This window comes from Meriones unguiculatus, chromosome 12 (assembly GCF_030254825.1).
Source record: "Meriones unguiculatus strain TT.TT164.6M chromosome 12, Bangor_MerUng_6.1, whole genome shotgun sequence".
Taxonomy (NCBI): Eukaryota; Metazoa; Chordata; class Mammalia; order Rodentia; family Muridae; genus Meriones; species Meriones unguiculatus.
The window spans coordinates 98,636,869-98,662,294 of NC_083360.1; the positions used below are offsets into that span (position 1 = coordinate 98,636,869).

Here is a 25,426-nt window from a genome sequence, read left to right on the forward strand (position 1 = left end):
CATCCCTCTGTCTCTGTCTTTCTGTCCGTCTCTCTCGCACCGGAGCACACACAGCACACACACCCCCACCTCACCCCTCACACACACATAGTCCAGAAACTTGTTTTCTAAGAGTAATGCAATCTGCACGCTCAGCTACTGCCATGTCAGGACTGCAAGGACAGGGAAAGCACTGACAGAATTCAAGCATGTGCAGTCTTGGGAATTGCCACACTGGAGGGCGCAAAAAAGGAGCTTCTGGGAGACTGATGAAAGAATTTAACTTATAGGATGATCAAGTATAATTTAACAAACTCTAATAAAAATGTAACAAAAAGGGCTAGCAGATCCTTTCCTTAAACTGAAATTCTAGCTTGAACACCAAATTATTTTTAACTTACTGTGACACTAGACATCTTTAGGAATGGAACCCATATATTTTTTTCAAAGATATAGTGAAATCTTGACTGATAGATAATGTTAGAAAGTCTCCCAAAGGCCCTAAAGATGTAAGGAATGACTTGGATCCATGGCATAGAGAAATTTATCTTTCAAAAATATATCATATCAAGAATGTGCTGAGAGTAAAAGGTCTATTTTAGAAAAGTCATTTCTATCATAAAAATAAAATAAGATAAAGATAAATTTAGGTAAATCCCATTAGAACTGCCAAAAGTAGGCTCTCTGGTATACCAGCCAGGGCTACCAGGGCTGTCTATTGTAAATTACAAAAGCAGTTTTTGCATATATTCTAGCATTTAAAGAGAAGTTTCTTTTCTTAGTTGAATGAATCCAATAGTGAAAGATATCCTTTCCATAGCAAGTGAACCACACACAAAAACCTTGTCACTAAATTAAAAAGCAATGAAATTTATCTAAAAACAATCATCTAACTGGGATGCTCCGCTGCATTTGTAAAAACGCCTGACATGTTCTAACTTCCCCGGGGTGACGGCGGGTGGAGCCACGAGACACACCTCTTAATGTAGGTGGCAGGCCTGCCCTCCAGTCAAATGATTTTGAGCCTGCCTTTGCAGTGAGTAATGGCATTAGGAACTCCAAGTCCAAGCTGAGCTAAATCTTAAATGCACTGGCACACATCTGATAGTCAAGCCCGAAGGCCTCATCACAGATTTCTATGGAAATAAGTTATGATTTTAAACAACGCCAACCTTTTGAAGAGCATTCTAAGGAGAAACTTAGAAGTGTTATGGTTCTAAGAATATTCATTTAGCCTTGTAAATAGTCTTGAAAGTAGAAATTCGGGGCTGGAGACATGGCTCAGTGGTTAAGAGCACTGTCTGCTCTTCCAAAGGACCCGGGTTCAATTCCCAGCACCCACATGGCAGCTCACAACTGTCTGTACCACCAGTTCCAAGGCATCTGACACCTTCACACAAATGCACATAAAATAAAAAAAGTAAATAAATTTTAAAATAAATTTTTAAATAAATTATTAAAAAAAAAAAAGAAAGAAAGTAGAAATTCATGCCAGATGGCAAGGTCACAGTTAAGCTCCATTACTAAAAAGAGAACAGTTTAGACCAAACAAATAACAAATTTTTCTAAGAGGAAAATGAGAATTAACTAAAATAATAGTTTATGTTGAACAGGTAAACTAGGCGATGCTTGCAATTACTATAATTTGATGTTAGAAAGTTTAAGGATATAACAAGGGGCCTAACCTATAAACAAGAATGTTCACAGGTTTTTTTTTTAATGTAATGGAAAGCTTAAAAATTAAAATTGAAACAGTATATTTGATTCCAAAGATAAATGATAATTATTGGTAGTAGTTATACAATGAGGTGTACAGATTACTATAATTATTCTTTTTATCAAGAGTAAGTAATTTTTCCAAACAAATGGTATTTTTTAAATGTATCAACAAGGCATTTGTCCCTTATTCTATGGTCAATGTGTGTTAATTATGATGTCCTGATTATGTTCTAAGTCTAGGCCTGCTGAACACAGGGCTGTCCGATGGAAGTGTTGCCGTGGAAATGGTCTATGTCTACATCCTGGACTGCCAGAAACTTAAACTGGAAAGAGCCGTAACTGAGGGCTTGACGTCTTAATTTTATTTAAAAATAGCCATATGGGGCTGGAGAGATGGCTCAGTGGTTAAGAGCACCAGATGTTCGTCCAGAGGACCTGAGCTCAATCCCAGCAACCACATGATGGCTCATGACACCTATAATGGGATCTGATGCCCTCTTCTGTCATGCAGATATACAGAAAGCAAAATACTCTTACACGTAAATAAAAATTTTAAAAAATAAATACAATAAAAACAAAATAGCCGCATATACCTGGTGGTTACAGGTTAGAGGGTCAAAGCTAGATCTGTTAAAAAAAGGTTTCACTCTTATCTGCTTGTTCATTTCCACAAGCATATATTCATAAATGTTTATAAGAATGCTATACTGAAATCGCTTTGTCCTGTGGTGTTACTGTCGTTAAAGCAAAAAGCCAGTGGATGTCAGTCATTACACCCAGACAGCCCCAAGTGAAAGGCTGCAGAGACTGCTCTTCGTGCTTGTCGTATGTCGCTACAGCCACACCGGCTAATGAGGTAGCTTGGCGGCCTGTGCCAATCTGTCCAGCGTTCACTTTAGAATGACTAAAATTCGAACTATGAAATATCCACTCCTGAAAAGTTTTTTCCATTCTCTATCATAACACAAGAATACCAGTTATTACATAGCTTTCAGCTCCATTGGTTAAACACTGCGAAAGCTTGTCAAGCCATTTTACCTGACAGATGTATTTGTTCTTCCATTTGCTCAGCACACACTGACTGCTTTGCATCAGTTCCTGAAGGACAACAGAAAGAGAGAGTGCAGTGGCTACACACTTTGTCATTATCAGTTAAAGCGCGTCTGATTTGCAAGAAAAAAAAGAGGCAATCAACAAGCCACACAAAGACACAAGTGTGTGGGAAGCTCTCTCTAGACAAAAGTGAAGCCATCATCACCCCAAGAGCTGGTCCTTTTTGAAAATTAAATGTGTTGAAAGATGTTTTAAAACAGATTTGTTTGTTCCCATTTTTGAAACCTTTTGAAAGATACCTCCAACTCTTTCAGTGAGTCTCGAAGTTTTTCTGGGCGTCTGTTTTTGAGTGTCCAAGGATAATCTCGTGCTGGCAAATAAAACGTGTACAGCAGTTAGTTAAACATGATTTAAATAAGGAACCTCTGCTTAGCAGTGTGCCTTGGAGGATTAAAATAAGACACCCCATAATTGAGAGGAAATGGACTTTAGCTCTATCACTAAATAACAGTCTTTTAAAAGGCTTTGTTACAGAAACAGCCTTTTTACCACGAACTAATCTCCCTGATTATAACTTTGTGATGACAACCAACAAGACTCAGAGAACTCTTGAAAAGTTTTGGTAGGCCAAGGGATCTAGCAGTATTTAATAGTAAATGACCTGATCTTTATAATTTAAGTAACTTTTTTGTGAAAATAGTCATGGTTCAACCCAAAAGAAATTCCAACTTCTGCAAGTGGCCAACCCAGACCTGAAACTTCCCAAGAATAAGTTAAATGTGTTGAGAAAAAAAAAGCAAAATATAAAAATAATATGTAGAAAATTAACTTAAATATGATCAAAGCACTATATATGTCAATTCTAGAAAAAAAAAGGGGGAGGTGGAATCCAAGTTTTAACAAATAGGTATTAGAGATGCTCTTTGAAATAATGCCCTCAAACATAAACACCAACCCTGCTACAAACCCTTTAATATATAATGGTGTCCTGCAATGGTGACACAAAGTTTGTGGGAGGAGCCAACCAACATCTGACTTGACTTAAGGCCCACTCTATGAGATGGAATCCATTCCTGACAGTGCTTGGATGACCAAGAACCTGAGACCAGATATCCCAGGTACCTAGGAGACTACTAAATACTGTTGTTCTTAAATAAATAAAGTACTCCTAAGGCCATTCTGTTATACTCATTAATCAGTGTCTTGTCCAGCCATTATCAGGGAAGCGTCCTCCTGCAACAAGCGGGAACAGACGCTGAAACCCACAGCCAGACATCATGTAGAGAGTGAGAGACCTTGGAACACTCTGCCCTAAACAGGATGTCTCCATTAAATCCCTTCTCAGGGCTCAGGGCACCCAGGAGAAGAGATGGTGGAAAAAGTCTAAGAGCCAGAGGAGATAGAGGACACCAAGAAATCAGGGTCCTCTAACTTAACATGGTCAAAGCTCATATGCACTCACAGAGGCTACGGCTGCACGCACAGGGCCTTGCACCGGTCTGCAGCAGGTCCTTCATCTATTATGGCTTCTAGTTTAGTGATTTTTTTTATGAGATGCCTGAGTGTGTGAATGCATGGGTCTCTGATTCTGGTGCCTTCTCTTGGGCTCTTTTCCTTCTCTTCTGTATATGTTAGCTTTCATTTTATCTGACTACATATCATTTTATTGTGTTTTGTTTTATTATTATCCCTTAGAAGACTACTTTTTTTGAATGAGGGACAGAAAGAGAATGGGTCCAGTTAGGAGAGAGATGGAGAAGAACTAGAAGGGGCAAAGGGAGGGGAAACCATAATCAGGATATATATGTGGGAAAAAAAACTATTTTCAATAAAGGGAAAAAATAAAAAAATTCTAAAATCAATGAAATTCAAATAGCAATATACCTTTAATTTATTGTAAATAACTTCAATTGGAAGGTTATTTAGAAGTAAAAAGTTGTTCTAAAACTAAATCTGTTTTCAAAATCAATAACATTGGGGCAGGGGTCTAACTCAACAGTAAGGCACTTGCCTAGGTGTGTGTGATGACCTGGGTTTCATCTCCAGCACCCACCACACACACATGAATAATATTAATAACATGTTAAACTCATAATGAATTAGTCTTTATATTCTCATATTTAATAATTCTAAAAGGGAAGAGAGCGTGAGAGAGCTTGGAATACTCATCCCAGATGGGATGTCTCCACTGAATCCCATATAATATGACATATATGAGTGTATATACAAATAATATATAGCATATATAGATATTTAAATTTGAAAGTAGAAATTGCTATGTATCCTATTTCAGCAAATTAATTTGGCTCTATAAACATAATTTTGATGTGTAGAACATATGTATAAATTTTAAGATTTGTGTTGGAAATACTAATGCAGTATTCTAAAAATTAAGTGTCAGTTCAATCTAAGATAAGGGAAAAAGAAAGGCTTTTCAGATCTAGCTATATTCCAAATAAAACTTCAAATCACATTAGCTTTAGTTCATGGAAGCCTTATCATGTTGTACTTATATTATATATATAACATACTTCTACCTTTGAAACTAAAAAACAACTAAATAAAATGCTGATATAACAAACCTCACTTTATTAAAATAAGGATAATAGGGCCAGCCAGATGGCCCAGAGGGTGCAAGCCCCCACTGAAAAGTCTGGCAACCTGAATTCAGTTCTTGGGACCAACATGGCAGAAAGAGATAACTCTACTACCTCTACTCTCCCCCTCTGCTTTCCAGACACATACTGCAGTACACTCAAGCATGCATGGGTTCGCACATATACACACACAATAATAAAAGAAAATGTTAGACATTAGTAAAATGTTAACAATTTAGGGAAATATGAATAATTAAATGTTACAGATTTTAAGCATGAATTGTAATCATTATTTCACACAAAATAAGGAGGCATGTATAAAAATTTTACTATAGAACTTGCATGATTGATATATCAAGTCATCATTTTGTACACCTTGAAGATTTATATTTTTATTAGCAATTAAGTATTTTAAATAAAATAGTTTATTTAAAATATGAAACGATAGTACACTTAAATTTATGTTTACATAAAATTACCAAAATTGTAACCAGCACAGATTTTAATGATTAACATTAGAAAAGCTTAACACATTATAATTACTGTTAATGATTTCATATATATAAACAATAGGAACTATTAACTATAAGAAATATGGACAATATAACATTTATAATTTATCCAGAAAACAGTTTATTTGTAACATAACTCTATCTAATAAATATAAATGTATATATATAAAATACAAACTTACATTCTGCCAGCCTTTGTTTTTCTTCTAAGTTACCATGCTCTGTTGCTGATACTGTGACAAAGGAAAGATGAAAAGAAGAAAAGTGAGATTTGTTTTTATTAAAGTACCTTGTATTTTTAATGGTACACATACAAAAGATTGCTGCAGATGCTGAAATTAATACAAGATGCTAAGCTTTAAAAAAGACAGTTGAGAGAGAATGTCACAATGTATATTTGCATGTCATAGAAGCCATGTTTTAATGTGCAGTGAAAAGGCTTATAAACACAACAGGTGGGCTGGTATTCTGAGCTTCCAATCTCGTCAGATAGGAAAGGGAGAGAGGCTGCTGCATCTGCCACCCGAGCCATCACGTCAGCCTGTTCATGGCCATGCTAAGCACACAGGGTGCTCACACAGCCTCCACTTCACCCGAGAACAGAGCAAGAAGTAACTCCAGCTAGGGAGACCTTTTGGCCCATCATAAAACTTCTGGGATTAACAGGATTAATCAGATAAAGAAAATTGATCATTCACTCAGAAATGTCTATTTCAGATATCTGGTGTGGACCCGGGAGGCCGCCGTCACGGGGACCAGTGCCTTAACAATGCCCTCTGCTGGGCCACCAATAAATACTTGGGAATAGACTGTCCTGTTATCAGCCTGATCGGCAACAAAATGAAAATGTTCCCGTTCTTCTACAGCATCTTCTCAGTGTTGCTTTATTTTTGATTGATCAGATAAATATCAACCTTAGCATTTTTCTCTTTAAAGAAAAAAAAAACCTCAAGTGACTACTCTTAAAAGTTTAGAATTTATCTAAAGCTCATAAACACAGAGTTTTCAATACTGCTGCTCCATTTCTTGGAATAATTCATTTATAAAATCAGTTAAATAGAATAGGTAAGTACATTACCTGGTGGATCTTTCTTGTCATAGTACTGGTACACGCCGATGTCTCTATCTATAGAAAGAAAGAAAGAACATTAAATTATGGTAAAAGTTCTGGAGAGTAAGAAGCCAAATCATTCTATATCAGAGGGGATTGTGGGGAGGGGAGCAGAAACAGTCTCCTTATGTTACTAGAAATAAAATAGCTCAAAAGCATCTGGACATGGGTTCATCTATTCTAGGGATATGCAGAAACTGGAAAGTTTATCGATCTAATGAGAAAATCAGAATGGCATAAGGAAACATACAGAACTAGAATGGCATGGGGGAAAGATTAGTAAAAAAAAAAAAAAAAAAAAAAAAAAAAAAAAACTGAAATCAAGGAAGACCAAGTTTTCTCTTTCACACTTCCTCTGATATTTTTCACAGGGCGCTACCAAAAGGAACTGCCACTAAGCAATGCCAAATGAAGTCAGTGGATGGAAGAAAATGCCCTAGCTGTTGGATTCCGAGCTGTGGCTTGCTTTTCTCCAATTTAGCTCAGAAGTCTAGTTCCCATCCTATAGCATTTGGGAGGAAATCTGCAAGAAGAAAGGGGGGATTACCGGGAGCTGTGGATAAATTATTATCTGAAACTTGTTTAGAGTCAAAAGGCTTCCAAACCTATTCAAATTCAGACACTCTGCTGGGCTAGGTAAGAGACAAAGTGAGACTCCACAGATGTTGAGATTGGTTTAACCAAGGGATTCTGTCCTTGCAATTTAAACAAGAGAGTAGAATAATTTTTCCTATGTCTATGAATAATGAAATATCTCTTTTATTGAAGTAACACTTGTTTTCTTCCATGCAAAAATAATTCTCTGTTACTAACATAAGGAGGCTACAACTGTCTCTCATGAAGTGAAGCAGTACAGGCTGCCCCCTAGTGACTGACTGCCTCCAAATGTATCAAACTGACAAAACCAAAAGAAAAACACAAGTAAAACTGCTGTAATTAAGTCTGCAAATAAACAACAACCAGTCATGTGTACTTGATATGCTCTGTACTCAGATACGAAATGCTCACATGCTAAAGCTGTATTTTATTAACATGAAATGAAGACATGATCTCAATAAATGCAATTGGATGTCTGTCCGTTAGATGGAAGATATTAGAGACTGGCTGGGAGACTGTGGCCCCTTGAGTACTTACAATATTTTTGCTAAGCTGAGTAGTGATTTCACGGATGTGCTCACTTTTTGATAGTTCACAGCATATTCTTACAATCTGTACACTTTTCAGTACATATGTTATACTTCAATTTTAAAAGTTTCTTGTTATTTAAAGCTATGAGTTAAGAACTGCAGGCATTACATATGCAAGCAATATCTATTAAAACATCCCAGTTTATAATTATAATATGTGTCCACACATCAATATATTTACACCTCTAGAACAGAACAAAAAGATTGTAAGGGACCCTGAACTGCACAAATCTGGCTAAGTGGGAAGGAACATAAGCAGGACAAGGGTGTCCACATGAGACCTGTCCAAGAAGCACCAGTGCCGAGTGAAGAAGATGTCCATGAGGTAATCAGAGGATAGAGTGTGTCACGGCTTCTGCAGGTACAAAGAGCTCACACTGGGCATGATGGCCTGATAGATTAGAAAACAGACTAGATGAGCAAGACACAGGGACCATCTAACTCGTGCTAGGACCACATGGAGTAAGAAGGTTATCCACAGAGAGGACAGTGGACACAGAAATGCCAGGCTGATATCTAGGAGGGAATGACTGGTTAACTAAAGAAGCAATGAGATTCCTTCTGTCCAAGAAAAAAACATGGATATGGAAAGGAAGAAAATTATTTTCTGAGATAATGTTTTTTTACTTCTAACTTTTTTCTTTCTTGTGATATATTCCCAAATTTTGAGAGATCAGTTTAGCATCATTTTTCTTAATCCTCTGTATTTGGTTTCTTGCTTCATGGATTAAGCTTTTCCCTCAGGTTTGTGTATTTTCCTTTTCCTTCCTAAATAATCTTTGTTTCTCCAGAAACCCTTTTGCCTATTTTCTTCTTATAACTTGCCTTCTTTCCTGTAGAAAATACATGTCTGATGATTCATGGGCTCTCTCACAAGTGAGGCTCTAGAAATCTCCTGAAGTCTTCCATAGCCAAATAGAGCTTCACTGGCCAGCAAGGGCCAGAGCATCTCACCAAAGACCTTTAAAACATCTGTGTATACGTTTTCTCTTTTGGCTCATGCATTTACCCCACAAAAGAATTCTATTTTCAAGCTCCTTCTCTCTTGGCAAATATACAAAGGTAAGAAGAGATCGCCAGAAGCAAGCGGGATTAAGAGGACCTCATCCATCAGCATGCCAGCTTCAGTTTCCTCCTTTTTCAGTTTAGCATGTCTTCTTCCAGTGGCTCTGGTGTCCTAGAGTTTAGAGCCTCCGTAATTAAATATTTCCACGTCATGAAGGTGTCTCATTATTTCACACAGACATACATCCCCTTTGTTGTCACCCTGGTGCCACATCCTCATCTTCTGCAACACATGTTCCTTAAGATTCTATACCTTTCCAAAATTTTGAGATATAAATGAGCTTCACTGGAATTCTCTTCTCTAGGCAAGTGATACACAGATTTTTAGCTCTGCTAATTCCTTCATGTCTTCTATTTTCCAAAAATTGTCCAATTGCAGGTATCTTTTTCCTAATCTCAGGTTTTATATCTTAATGTATCTTCATTTTAATTCAGTTAATCTTATTTTAAAAGAGTTTTGGGAGGAAGCAAATATGTATTAAATCTTGAACTAGAAATTCCATCTCTATATACTTTAGGAAAAAAATAAATAAAACATGATATTCATCTGTTATTGTATATTCAATATTAAGAAACAGTACTTTATAAGGTAAAATACTTCTTAGTAAACATATAAAAGTAATGTAAGTAAAAATGCATTTCCAAATATAAAAATTAACCTGCATAATTAAAGGAAAAAACTTTTTATAAGTTGTGTTCTAATGAAATATATTTTAACCTAAAACATTAATAAACATTGTTAAAAACATTATTTCCATTCAAGAAATATAAAACACAAAGAACACAAGTAATTGTACAACTCAAGTACATATTTGAAATGTTTTTAAGATCAAACAAATTTTTTTATGATCTAGTCTGCAAAAGCCTATGATATATAGCATTTGAACAAATCCGATAAAAATACTAAACATGTGCATCTTTAGAAGGAAGAGTAGACTACTAAAATTTATTTCATAACTCAAGCCAGAAAATAAGATAATAAGAGTATTTAAAAGTAATTTTTTTCATCACCCACATTTTCATTAAGGATGAAAAAATAAAAGAGAGACTGCAACTCTATCCAGGAAATCCAGGCCCTAACTTTGTCAGTACTTGTGATAAGAGCATAACAGATTGAAGAGCCCTGACTGACCCAGAGCTCACTTACCTGCAATGTGTAAGGTGCTTTTCAGAGACCACAGGTGTAGTTCAGTCAAGCAGAAAGACATCTGACAGCAAAAGAATCGCTTTCCTGTTCAAAGTAATTAGGGGGGAAAAAAGGTACAAATTAATTATTTTCTATCATCAATTACAATCTAAACCCCTAAAACAAACTAATATTTGAGATGTGGTCCATTAGATTAAACACATTTTTATGTATTTGGTTAACCATCCAGAAATAAACTCTAGGAAAAGAAAAATATACTTCTTTTCCTAAATTTCCTATGTCATCACATTGAGAAGTGTGGTAAGGAGACTGTCTATATTTGGGTGTTCAATAACATATGCTTGGTTACAGCTCTAAGTATACTTAGAGCTGTTTAGTGTATGAATATCTTCTAAGTCATAAGTCTTAGGAAAAGTGGGTCCGCTTGGTGGTTCTGTGATACATTTTAATATGTAAACACTTATTTTAAATTACCCTACATATAAACAAGCTACAAAGGAATGTGGAAGGTAAATGGCATATAGTTACCGTCATACGAGGTGAGTTACTTAAAAATAAACTATATAAAAGTACACCAGTACTCCTATAGTGTATTGTTAATCTGCACATCATGATAGGCAACCTAAGCATATTTTTTAAGTCAAGATAGTTAAAATGTACATTCTAGATTTTCTCCTAGTATAATAGCAGGGCCTTGTAACATACACTATTGATACTTTAAAAAAATCAAATAGGACCTCATCAGTTTGAACTGATCAGGAAAAAGCTAGTGAGACTCTGGAAAAAGTTCACATTTTACAAGTATTTAAATAAAATTTATAGAACTTATAAACGTTTGCTTACAAATTTATGTAGCATACTAGATATATACAGTGTTATATATTAGAAACATATATAATGATTTAATCTAAGCACATTATAGAAACTATAAAAGAAATGTTCTCTTTAATAAACTTCTGGAAAACAAAAAGTGTAAATAGAATTTTAATACAACTTTTAACAGAGAAAAAGACCCTTCAGCTTCTATAACATTAGGAGTGGATAAAATATTTCCCACATTATTCATATGGTTAATAATCCGAAGCAATTTTTAGACATAATAGAAACGTCCCTTGCCCTCACTTCACCTTCACAGAACCAGGATAGAATTACAGCCATCAAGAAACACATGTTCTGCTAAAGAGACACGATGTTCTGCGGACTGAGGAAGAAAGAATGAAAAATGTGGTAACTTAAAAGAGGAACCCAATTCTGCCTGAAGAGCAGAGCTGTGAGAAAGCCTTAAAGAAGTTGTGAAATGTCCCGAGTCTTTAGAGAAGCACAAGATCTTAGTAGATTGATGATGATGGAGATGGTGGTGGTGGTAGATAACACTAAACATTTGTTCTAAACACTTGTATCTTTGCCCATTTTGTCCTCCTAGTTCTCTGTGGCAATACTAGTACTACACTGTGGAACTGAAGTCAAATCTGCTGGTTAAGGCCAGCTTGGGATCCGTTCAGGCTAGCTCCAGAGGCAATGCTAGGCACCCCGGTATGCTGCCATCGTACGGGTGCATACAGAAGTACAGGAGTGATTGGAAGGCCGGCATGCTCTGAAAGACAGTGGTAGATATCAACAGAAAGGGCACAAATGACAGATAGAGTGGACATAAGTAGGAAAGAGAACTAGGAAGGCGGCTCAGTCGGTAGGCAAGAGTCCTTGGGCTGCAAGCATGAGCAGCTCAGTGTGAATCGCCAGCACCCACACACGCACACACACACATTCAAGCAAGTACAGTAGTACATGCCTGTATTCCCAGCATGGGAGGATGGAGGCAGACAGACCCCAAGAGCTCATTGGCTAGCAAGGCTAGCCAAACGGTGAGCTTCCATTTCCCTGAGAACCCCTGTCCCAGGGCAGAGAAGAACAGAGGAGTACTCTTGGAGTCTTTCTTGGGCTAATGCATGGGAATGTAAAGGCCCATACACCTACACACTCACATGCGTGCACCATACACAGTACAGGAACGAAGGAAGGAAGGAAGGAAGAAGGAAGGAAGGCAGGCAGGCAGGCATAAAAGCAAAAGTTCTATTAGTCAATGTAAGGAGCCAAAATTAGGCTGGGAGACAAACAGGCAAGCTGCCTGCCTCCCATGTCAGGCAGGGGGCAAGGAGGAAAGGGCAGCGGGGAGAAGGTAGATGGTCTTTTTATTTAGACAGAAAAAGGGAATTGGTTTGATGCTTTTATTTTGACGATAATTACTGACCCTCTGGTTACTGCCTAGCTACACCAATCCTTGTTGTGTAAACCTGCCTAAGACATTATTTTTGGCAGGGTGGAAGGAATTAGGCATGGCTAAGGTTCCCAGGCTTTGGGGACAGGAGAGAAAAAAAAAAAAAAAAAAGAAGCCACAATGGATTATCTTGAAAGAGGAACCACATGGGCCAGAAAGAAGGACTCTAAAAGTGGCATGAAAAGATGAAGGATAAGCAAGTATTTAGAAGATGATGGATGGGAAGGTAGCCCAGATGAAAATGGTTAAGGTGAATGGCATTGGATGGGGGCTGGGAGATGGATAGTGAGGTTATTGAAATAGCATAGGTGGAATGATTTGTCCAGCCCAAGGTGTTAAAAGGCAATTTAAAAATCTAACAGGAGTCTGTGTCTTACTGATTATGATACTGGGTTAAATAATACTGCCGTAATAATTACAGAGCTAATAATAAATACATTTAGCCCGATACCCTTTATTTACAACAACAAAAGGGTAAGAAGGAAGCAGGTTATAGTGATAATTTTTGAACCGATCATAAATTAATTTTCTTCTTGTATCAATATGTCTTCAAAGGCAGTAGATAAAACAAAGGACCCCTCAATCTCTTTATCTCCTTTGCTCTAACTAGATGCTGATCTCTCCTGCATATGGATGACTCAATGAGAATGAGTAAGTACTAAGAAGAACAGGTGTTTTATGAAGAAAAAGCATGCTTCTGTGAAGAAGGTCATACACAAGAGAAGATGTTTGAATTAGGATACACAAACGGCTGACACTTCATTGTGTTAAATAAGGATGTGATGAAACAGGTGCACGATTCCTCTGACACTGAGTATCAAAAGTCACCAACTTCTAAACTACAAAATTAAAAAAAAATAACCACTATTCCTCATTTTAGAGTCTATTCAGATGTCAAAGCAATAATTTATGGCATTGTAGGCAAGGACAAGGCTAATTAATCTGCCTATTGTTTCATAAAACTGAAAGTTATTACAAGATAAAAGTTTACAGATTAAAGACTATACTAAAATACTTGAAATTGTTTTTAGTCAATTAAATAGAAATAAACATGCTAAAACTTTCTCCTGATAACAAAAAAGAGGGGTTGAATACATTTTTACTAGCAAAATACACAGGAGCAGTACATATGTATGTATATATGTATGTATGCATATATATATACAAAACATATGTATGTTATATATTATCTATATTTTTTTAAATTTGGAAGTCCTAAAATAATGAGATTTTGGGAGAAAAGGCAAAATGAGCTTGGTGGAGAACTGAAGATGTCAAGGGCAAACTAGCTCATTGTTTTGCATTTCCCACCGGGGAACTTGCAGGGTCAGTAATAGTCTCTGGCCACAGACTTGCCTTCCAGTTCAGTACCCCGGAATTCTATCAAGCTGTAATGAGGGTAGAAGAACTGGGGTGTGCTCCTGCAGGACATGGTGGCCAGCCTAGAGCCAACAACACGGTGGCTACAGTATTTATGTGCTCAGAGGAAGTAAGGAATCCAAGATAGAAGAGGATCTGTGCCCAGCAAAAGTACTCAATGGAGCACACAGCATTTGGGAAAGGATTCTGCAAGAAGCTGAAGCACATATGAGCAAAGCAGATAAAAAAAAGGCCAGTGAGGCCACGATTAGACTTGCTCATAGACATACAGCACAATCCTGTGAACCCCCACACACATGTGATTAAAGAGAAGCTTTGCGTCAATGGAGGGAGGAAGAGGAGCAGCCAAGCGTAGGTACTCATCCTTTTTTCTTGAACCCTAAAGATCCGCCAGAAATACCATTACAGAGTAAATAAATGGAATAAATAAAATGACTTCAATAAAGTCCACAATGCTAGCTAGATGGGAAGGGAAGAAAGAGACTGAATCAGCACCTCTCTTTAACCTCCAAGATGCCTTGCCATCTCTAAACTGTGCAGGCTTTAAACACTTTTGAAACATCTTGCATCTTACTCAAGAATGCCACCAGTGAAAAAGAATGCTGGTAATTTCCTGGTATGAAAAATCTGCCTGGAGGAAGTAATCAAGACTGAGCTTGTTTCATCCAAATATTGTATTAGTACAGAAATAGCTGTTCTGAAGTAGGAAAGGAAGGAATTTCAGAAGCACTCTAGGTTCTGCACTGGTGAGGGAGCGTGAGCAGGGTTTGAAAGAACATGCAAACAGAGGGTTCCCGACCTGAGAAACGCTGGTCCACTTAATGCCCTTGCTCAAGTCCCCAGGAGACCCAGGACTACGACAAAAGTAGCTGTGCAGAGCAAAAATACAGGACCTTGAAAATGATCACTCAAAGAATAACAGAGAAAAATGAAATGACAACCACGATTTAAATTTTCACTCATTTTTAAATATCTTTATGTTCTGTTTAATTATACAAAAGAGTACGTCAGTTTCCGTTGTCTTAGAAGACCATTTGTAAAACAAACATCTAGTCTTTATGACTAGATAAATAGTATGATTTAAATTAAACCTGACCTAAAGGTAAGAGGGCATTCTGTATGAGCAAGAATCGGTGAGAGTGCATAGTTTAAGGACAGGCAGGAAAGAAAACCCTTTTACTTCCTATTTAATCCTCAAAAGCTTCTGTTTTAAGACAGGCTTCCCATTACTTTCTTCCTCTTGGTCACATTAGAATTATTTTCTGTAGTAACATGCAGAATAGAAATCATTCCAGTAGCATTCTGCTGATAATGTTCTTTTGGAAAATAAATATATGTTCGAGAAGGAGAGATTACTTAGCACTTAATAAATTGCAAAATACCTGTCTTCTGCCAAAGTAGTTAGTTCTTCAGTCGCCTGTCTTCTGAAGCAGCTATTTTGACTGCTGTGGGGAGGGAAGCCTGAGGGGAAATAAAACTCTAATGTAAAACATGATAGCAGCAAAATAATGAAGCAGGGAAAGATAGTGCTAGGACACCGTGGCGCCAGCAAGACATTTGAAATGGATGTAAAGTAGCAAAGCACTGCACAGAGCCCAAGGGAGTCTTTTGGGGCATACATGTAGAATATATGCTCTCTGCTTATTATCATATATTCCCTTGAGGGTCTAATTGAAAATGTTAAAAAGAAAGATAACTAGATAGTATAAATTCACATTAACTACTGGTTCACTGCACTATTACAATCATAATTATTTTTCAATTACATAAAGTTCAGCGTATTACTCTACAATTACTTCTCTAATATCATTAACACAAAGGACCATTAAACACCTGTTGGGTATATTTATGAACACATTTGATCAAAGACATATTGCCATAAATAAAGGGTTTCTTCCACAAAAACTTTCAGCAATGAATCTAATAAGCAAAGTTTATACAAAAGGACAGGGAGTTTCAAAAAAAACAAGACTGCAAACTTAGGCCACTGCACAGGACTCCCAGGAACGACGGCTCGTTTGTAGTCATGTAGGCACACTGCATCTAAATATAACTGGCCTTAAGAAGCACTTGTCGCAGATGCTTGTCTCAACTACCAAATAGTGCGTATCTAGCATAGCAGATAAAACAGCTGTGGAATATAAAATCTGAAACGCATGCTGCCTTGGCAAAGCAAACAGCCTTCCAGATGCCCAGTAGATGGCACAGTTTGATAAAGAAATTATTATTGTATTATTATTATTAAGTTATTATTTTTTATTATTCCAACAGGGTCTCATTATGCAGCTATGCAACCCTGGTCCTGGAACTCTCTATGCAGACCAGACTGGGCTCAAATTCACAATCTACCTGCTTCTGCCTCCTGAGTGCTGGGATCAAAAGTATACACCACTATAAAAAGAAATGATCATATAGATTATTCAAGAATTAGATTTTGCACGATGGAGACAAAGGTTAAAAATAATGAAGAAACAAAACACAAAGAATTAGAAAAATACAAGCTTATTTATTTTATTCTTACCCTATTGATTTAGTGAACAGGTAACAAAGAGAAATCGAGGGCAAATGAAGGATGTCTTTGAATGTCAATTTTCAGAATTTGGACTCATGCTTACTAAACAGTGGCTAAATAGTGGAATAATGAAATGTTTCAAGCTATAATTATTGCTAGATTACCTGAAGAGATGGCAAACAAGAAAAATGGAGGAAGTGCTTTTGCATAAGGGACCTGTTAGAAAGAAAACTGAGGGAGCAGACAGCAAGCACTTGAATTGGGGTGGTAGTAGTTGGAATGTAAGAGAGAGATGTGAGGAAAGCAAGAAGGGGACTCAAGTGATCTTACAAGAAAGAAAATAGCACATAAGCACTGATAATCATGGAAGTAACAAAATCAGAGTAACTATCAAGATCATTACAGCTTCCACAAAGCTCCACTGAGAAGGCCTGCTCCTCACCCCAAGCTCAGCAAGGCGACCCAAAATGATTCAGCCACTGCAAAGACTGGTCCTACCGCTCAGCCCACACACATCAGTTTCCCTAACTCTGACCTCACTCCTTGGTGTCTTGTTACCCCTTCAGTTTTCTCATCGGCATGGAACTTAGGATGCTATTCAACTGTTTTTTGTTGTTGTTGTTGTTGTTTTTGCCATAGCAAAGGACTCATGCATACTTACTTAAACTTGATTCTCAGAAGCCCCTTACCCCGACTAATTCCCATTGGCTTATCCTATCTCTCAGGTAGGAACTGGACCAAAACATCACAGCAAAGAGTAGTTTAAGCAGAGTAAGATTTTTCAATGCTTTAAACACACACACACAAAACCACAAAACTAGGATTCTGGATACAATTGAAGATTGAGGCAAAGGCAGCCATCTAGGTAAATATGTCTAACCAGCTATAAAAAGTACAGAATTATAAAAACTACTTAAAATTTTTCAAAATGGAAAGTGAAAGTCACTGGTTGAAATTCCAGAAGAAGAACATAGAGATAAATATTTGGCCAATTATCTTACAAAATGATCACGGGAAAAAAAACCCTAATTTAATTAATAGTGAGTCAGGAATGCTATGGAAGTAAGGCATGCAGGGGGCATTATATTGTGATCAAACTTGTTAGTTTTGAATTTGAATACAGAGATGATCTCAGTATGATTTAATGAGAATTCCTGTTTTATCAAGGACAGAAATTAAGCCTGGTACAAAAAAGTATGGCTCCACTGTTCTGATTTCTGGGCTCTGAGCCAAAATGCCTTTATTCTAATCCTGCTGTGACAAATTTACCCAAATCATTTAACCTCTCTGCCTCAATTTCCCCACATGCAAAAACAGGGATAATGATATTGACCTACATTTGCAAGGATGTTGTAAGCATTAATTACTATTGTATAATGCTTTGAAGATGAAAAGGGCTGAGCATTTTAAGTGAGTGTTACATAACTAACTGCCTATAATATGAGAATTTCATCCTTTGATTTTATTCATGCAGCAGTTATCAAATAAATGAACTAGCTGCCTTAGTGATATCTGCCTTCTAATGTTTCAAGTTATTACAGTGTATCTAGATACTTCCTTATTGCATGTTGTCTTACAGCAGACACTAAATGAAGAAGGTCTCTCACAGACTCCTGTGCTGTAAAGCAGACAGACGTTCCCCAACAAGCAGCCCTTTTTAAGGAAGTTACAAAGCTTTGAGGCCCAGCTGGTGAACAGGCCACGTGAGTAGAACTCTGAAGTCGTACCTGCCTCCAATCTTGTCAAGAGCTCTTTACTTCCTAAGCCACCAAAATGTAAAGGAGCTGTATTCTAAGTTCCCAGCAGCATGGACAGGGCTTCCTGGCTACCATTCCTTTCCGGAAACAACAGACTGGTACCTCCTGAAGCTGTAAGCCAAACTAAATCCTTTCTCCCACATACTATTTCTACCTGGTGTTCTGTCAAAGTGACATAAAACTTTTTATGTACCCTAAAAAGTTCCAGACCATTCTGGAGAACTAAAACACCTTTTGACTTAAATTTAAGGGCACATCTGCCCAATAATGAGCTCCTACTCCACGTACCCCATAAGGGTCAAAAAGTAATAAATACTTGACGTTGAGGAGGTAGTTCAATCAGTGAGAAGTTTACCCTACAAGCTTGAAGATCTGAGTTCAATCCCCAGCACGCATTTACAAATTCTGGCATGCTGACGCATGATTATACTCCAGAACTGGTCTATTACCCAGGTCCAGGTAAGAACTGTCACATAAAACAAGATGGATGGCTCTTTAAGTTGGCTTCTGGACTCGATATGGGTGTACAAAGACGCAAAAGCTCCAACATTTTAGCTACAAAACTTTAGATTTAGCACACAGTATTAAGCAGTTGAGTGGCAGAAGCAATATTTAAAAGTAGAAAGAACTTTGTTAGAAAGCTCCAGCTGTCAACTTGACACAACCAGAGTTATCTGAGAGAGTCTTCTTTGGGGATTGCACCAATCAGATGAGCCTATATGGGGCTGGAGAGCAGGACTAGTGATCAATTGGCTGCTCTTCCAGCAGACCCAGGTTCAATTCCCAGAACCCACATGGCAGCTCACAACTGTCTACAGCAGTCTCAGGAAATCTGATACCCTCTCTAGCCTCTTCAGGCACCAGGGATGCATGTGGAAAAAAAAAAAAAAAAAAAAAAAGATTGGTCTGTAAACACTGTGAACATATCTTGGGGAAAGGAACTGATGTAGAAGGACCCCGCCACTGTGGGCAGAACATCACCCCAGGAAGTAGGTCCTGCCTGCATCAGAAGCTAGCTGAGCAAAAGCTACAGAGCAAGCCAGTAAGAGCATTCTTCCATGGTCTTCGCTGCTTCAGCTTCCGCCTTGAGTCCCTGCCGTGGCTTCCTTCAGCGATGGATGGGAAGTGTGAGAAGAAATAAACCCTTTTCTCCCTCAATTTCCTTTTGGTTGCATTTATCACAGCGGAAGAAAGCAAAGTAAAACAACTACCTAGCCTGTTCCTATTGTAAAACAAATTAAACACCCTTCGAGTGTAGAAAAGGTGGAGAGAAACTTCTTATCCCATTAGGCCCTCTATCTGGTTGCTTGTTTCTTCTGGGTTTCTAAGTTACAATGATAAGTTCACTGTGTTTTAAAACCAAACAAAGTAGAAGTATTTGCTATAAGAGGAAGCCCTTCCCCACGCCGAGAGGAGCCAGTGCACAGAGCGCCATGCGTCTTCGCAGAACCCCTTGGTGTACTGACAACATGTCTACACTCGTGCCTTTGTTTTGTTTCTTTGTAAAGGCAGGATCTTCTAATGCATATACTTTGCTGTTTTTTACTGAACAGCTAAGAAAGGATACTCATGTTCCACTGAATGTGGTTAGAACTGACTTACCTATGCCCTTACTTACTTCCAACACCTTGCCTTACAAATAGTAGTGCCATGAAAAGACATACTAACACTTTACAAGGTGGCAGCATCCACAATGATTGTACCATGTGAAACTGCCACTCAACACAGGACTTCCTCTTTTCCCACATAATTAACACCTTGAAGCATAGTCAAAGTTTTACACTGCTGCAAATCTGGTAAGGGAAAAATATATTCTTTTAATTATAGGTTTTACTCTCCTATTCATTAATAAAATCAGGCATCTTTTAACATATTTCAAATAATTCTGTTTTCACAAAAAATTACCTAGTCTTATCTTCTGGCCACCTTTCTCTGTCCCATCCTGTACTGATGTCAGTAACTCATCTTTACATACATTAAAGATACCACTTGGATTTTATCAACCTTATATGTGAAGAAACTGAGAAAACACACTTCTCTTTTAAATTAAGACTTGGTCATGACCCAGCTCTCTGAACTCCATTCCAGCTAATGGTCTGTAAACTGCCAAAAAAAAAAAAAAAAAACAGGGATGGTTCTTCAAGACTGCAACAGCAAGTCAGCTGTTACATCTGGATAAAGCAAAAAATGATCTGTTTCTAAGTTCTCAGAAAACTGTATATCATTCTTACTAAAAAAAAAAAAAAAATGGTGGAGGAAATTCTATTCCTTGAAAGAAAAGAAAGAATCCATTCCCTTCCACAAAATAAATAAACTGTGGCCAAATTAAAACACACACACTCATACACACACACAACAACTTCCTAAGTCTTCTTGTTGTACTTAAATTTGGAAAATATTTCTCTAGAGCATTCTTCAAACTGTTTAATTCACTTAGTTAAACAGATCTTGTCAATTTAATATTTTCCACATGGTAAGCAGTTTTGACATTTAGACAATTTATCAATGGCTTCTTCGCTGACGCCTGCCTCCTCTTCTTTCTCCTCATTACATACAACAAATTAAATTTCACTAATATTTAAAGATCAGTGCTGACCTTTGCATAGCCATTTTCTAGGTCCCTATTAATACAAACATCTTGTTTGCTGCTGCTCATTTTAAATATTTTGCTACACACAGTTTTCCATTATTCGAGCTGAAGTGCTTTTTTTCCATGACCTTGCAAAATTATTGGTAGAGCTTACATTAGGCATCTTAGGAAGAAAAAAGGATGCTTGCATAAGCAAATAATGGCATGAGAAGGACAATAATCTCCCACCAGCAGCCCAACTCAGGTACCCACTTTTCTGAACTTCAAAAAATACAGACTTACTAGTGGTTTTCAAGGATGTACCTTAATCACAACAATAAAAAGACAAAATAGAAATGTTAGCTATATGATAATGACAATTAATTCTAAATTATAACTATAAATATAATTTTATGTTACACTTGAATACACAGAAAAATATGGCTTTGAAGAGAAAGTAAATTAAATTTCAGGAAGAGTTCTTATGGCTCAGTAAAGAACACTGAAAGGATCTTATCTAAACCAACGCTTAAATACTGAAGTAATTTGTCAACTCAGAATTACTGTTTTAAAAAGCATATAAATCAAAGTGAGAAAAAATGAGAGAAATGCAGAAACCCTTTCTCTACAAACAGGACAGACATTGGAAAGTACTGACGTGCCCCGCAGCTATACCAACACAACCTTGTTGGTTTCACTTGTCAACACTCTGATGACAGACTGCTACCCCCTCCTCTAAAAAATAAACCCTAGGAGCTGTTGAAAGAAGCGCTCCTTATAAAAGGGGGAATATCTCATGCAACTTGATAGTTGTACACTTTGAAATCTTTCTTTTCACACACACACAAAGACTTTTAAACTTTTTCCCCCCTGTGGCTTTTGTCAAACTTGGAAGATAAAGAACTCTGCGAACATGGTGGAGCCAAGGGTGGGTAACATTTTCAGATATTACCAAATGCACTTTACAGCCATTATTTCATTTAATCCTCACAGGAATTAGCCCTCTGAAATTACTCACTCTCACTGTGTGTGTGTTCACCCATGTGCGCCCGTGTGCGTGCCTGCGTGTGTGAAAGCATCTTTCCTGGAATGGGACTTTTTACAGTCCTCTCCTGTATGCAATTATACCCTAAATCCCTAAAAGTGCAAACACAGAGACAGAGGAGAAGGTGACTCTCTATCAGCTGTGAGCCGTAGGACAGAAATCCTCCACACAGCCCCTGGGTGGTGTTCCTTCTATTCCACCTCTCCAACTGAATGTCATGCACTAACTTTGGGAACACTGGTAAGAAGAGAACATGAGCTAGGAGGGGAGTGTGAGAGTGGTAAGAGAGCAGTTAGAGGTGGTATGTGGAAGGGTGGAGATGACCAAAATACATTGTATACATGTGTAAAATTCTCAAAGAATGAAATTTGAAATATATAAAAAAATAAAAAAATGATTCTCCACCAACATGGAGAATATAAAGCTCTTAGAGAAAGTAACATATGTCTATTTAAAGACTATTTAATTGGTTTGTTTATAAATAAATAAATGTAATTGAATTATCTGATTAGAACTGGTATTTCTTAGGCACTAAGAATCTTCTCTACTATTTGCATAGTAAACATTACAGATGATCTAAAAATGAGCTACAATTGGCATGTGACAGTTGCTGACAGAGGATCAGTTCTCCTTACTAGCATGACACTCTCTAAGGCAGGCCCAACACTCTTGAATATTTGCACAACACAAACTGGATTCAATGAGTTGAGAGAGAAAGTGGACATGAATCTGGGAGAAGTTGAGAAGTAATGACAATCAGAATACATGGTCTGAAATTCTCAGAAAGTTAATCAATTATTTTTTTAAAAATCTCCTGTGTGAATTATAATTATTTCCTAGGTAAATGATAAATTATTATATCAAAGAAGTGTTCCTATTTTAATTTCCCTTATTTGGTAGCAGCTTTCATTAACTTCTGGCCCATCAGTCTCTATGACAAATTCTTAATGAAATGCTAACAAACCCTTAATTCTTTTAAAAATTCTTCAGTGAATCTTTCAATATTATGATTGGATCTTTTTTCTAGCCTGGATCTTGTTTCTTCCCTGATTGGCTGATTTTTTGTTTTACTAATGGTTTGTCACATGATTCTTACTTAAATAAAACTTTTAGTATTTTGTTTCATGAGTTGAATGGTGGACCAAATTAGAGAACTTAGAAAAGAACAGTCTTTTCTTACCAAATGAATAACCACAATGTTCCCTAGGAGGAGATCAATTTCACCTTAATAGTTTAACCCAGGCACACATCATCAGGGCTTACAAATGCTAAGCATTTCCTAATGAAGTTAGGAAATTATTATGATCGTGTTTTGACCTAAAGCCCCAACAATGATCAATAAAAAAATGCATGCTCGGCTTTAAAACCTGCACTCTATACCATTACCAAAGTGTAAACAGCAAAACATCTTAGGAACTCTGAGGCAGTGATAATCACTCAATACATGTAGTTTCCCGCTGTGAGTACTAAATAGCCATAAAATTATGAGTCTGATTTCAGCAGCAGGTAAAGAAAAATAAGTATATTATCAGTTTCATGAACATATCATTTCATCTGTTCATTATTTTTACTTTGGTTCAACACATAGTTGCATAGTCTACTAAATGCCAACAACTAAGCCAAGCACATTGGTAGGCACACTAGATATTAAAAAACCTTCAACAACTTGTCCTAGAAGAAGATATAACTTATGAGAGAGGGGTGTAATGCCAACAATGTGCCATGCCACCACAGCGAAGCAAATAGAACAAAGCCATGCCCAGGAGGGAAATGGAAAGAAAGTTACTCCTGGACTTTAATATGATCTCAGTCATAATAAAAACAGAAATTATATACCCATCTAAGAACCTGCTATTTCCTCAAAGAAAACAAACCATGTAACGTATATAAATTCATTATGTTTCCCAAGTTCTTGTGACTACTGTTTACATTTGACAGTTCTTTAAAATGTACATATCTTATAATAATATCTCTTTATTATAGCATAGGAGCTTGTTATTAACTTAATAGCACCTTACTGCCAATGGTAAATCAGAGTTACTGAAATAATTAAGAATATGATAATGTTTGATTTCCTTTGGTTGAAAAACTAGCTCCACGTGACTTGGCAACATATCCCGATAAAGATGGGGAGAGGACATATAGGTACTTTGATATCCTTCCAAATTCATGTAAAAATGACAACAAAGCAATAAGTTAAGAAGAAAACCCTCACGGGAGAAAGATATTAAAGGCAAAATAAGAACAAAATAAATTCCATCGAAATTTTAGAGTATAAACAGTATATGGACAAGAGGTAACTGACACAGATCTGAAAAAGCAGAAACCAAATATCTGTGGAGAAATGCTAGCTCAGAATATGTGCCCTGGAAGCCTGGAAAGGCTCGGAGACTGGGAATACAAAGAACTTCTGAAAGAGTGGCTGCGGCATAGTCACTGAGAGCTAGAGAGCTATCTGAAGATCTATGCAAGGCTTTAAAGGCTCTCCGTCCCTACTAATCCTTCTTTAACTCTACTGGGCAATGACCTCCCCCAATATGTGGAACCTTTTGAGAGGGTATATCAGAGGTTATATCAGATTATAGGTCTACTCCACTCACTCCCACATTCCATACTGGTATGTATGTGCACCTGTGTGGAGGGCAGAGGTCAACATCAAGTTGTTCCTCAAGAGCCGAACACTGTTTTGTTTTGTTTGTTTTGTTTTGTTTTGTTTTGTTTTGTTTTGTTTTTCACACAAGGCCTCTCACCAGGACCTACAGGCTCCCCACTTAGGCTGGGCTCACTGGCAGGTGCGTCCCAGGCACCTGCTCACCGCTGCGTCTCCAGACTTTTTGCATGAATTCTGGACCCAACTCGGGTTCTCATGCCTGTGCAGCAAGCACTGGACCAATCGACCCATCTCTCAAGCTCCTCCTGCCCAAGGAGGCTCTTAAACAAGAAAACATTTCCAAAAGTTGAGGAGCTAGGATGAAGAGGGAGGAAGTAAACTCATTGAACATGGAGAAGTCCAGGTGATCACCTACATAGAACCTTCATGACGACATTCTATAGTCTTTGAACATGAAGATACCTTGCAAAAGGTACACTACCAAAAGAGAAATATTAACACCAACCCAGCCACAAACGCTTTAATGAACACTGGGGTGCCTGAAAGATATGCTAGTGCAAGGGTAGCACAAAGCTTGTAGGAGTAACTGATACTTGATTTGACTTAAGATCTACTCCATGAGATGGTACCCATTTCTGACACTGCTTGGATGTTCAAGAATCAAGACTAGCTAGCCCAGGGACCTCGGATAAAACCAAACACTACTGTTGTAAAGGAAAAAAATAATAAGTAGCAATAAAATGACTCCTAATGAAAATCTGCTATATTCATAAATCAGTGTCTTGCTCAGCCATCATCAGCGGAACTTCCTCCTACAACATAGGAGAACAAAGACACAGACCCATATCCAGGCACTCTGCAGAGAGTGGGAGGCCTTGGAACACTCAGCCCTCAATGGGATGTCTCC

General features: G+C 37.4%; 1 protein-coding gene across 8 annotated transcripts in view; it reads right to left on the reverse strand.

Annotated features, from left to right (window-relative positions):
* Wdpcp (WD repeat containing planar cell polarity effector) overlaps positions 1–25,426 on the reverse strand; it is a 242,957-nt gene that overhangs the window by 160,705 nt on the left and 56,826 nt on the right. For 5 of the 8 annotated variants that reach the window (XR_009584944.1, XR_009584943.1, XM_060365187.1 and 2 more), the window contains exons 2-7: positions 15,408–15,486; positions 10,371–10,454; positions 6,939–6,986; positions 6,043–6,093; positions 3,051–3,121; positions 2,737–2,796 (exon numbers count right to left, since the gene is read on the reverse strand). Coding sequence is in view for 5 of the 8 variants with exons in the window: in XM_060365187.1 (XP_060221170.1) it covers positions 2,737–2,796; positions 3,051–3,121; positions 6,043–6,093; positions 6,939–6,986; positions 10,371–10,431 (291 nt within the window). In the remaining 3 variants the exon portion in view is untranslated. Of the gene's footprint in view, positions 1–2,736; positions 2,797–3,050; positions 3,122–6,042; positions 6,094–6,938; positions 6,987–10,370; positions 10,455–15,407; positions 15,487–25,426 lie in introns of those variants that run through there. The other 3 variants (XM_060365184.1, XM_060365185.1, XM_060365188.1) reach the window with 2 other exon arrangements.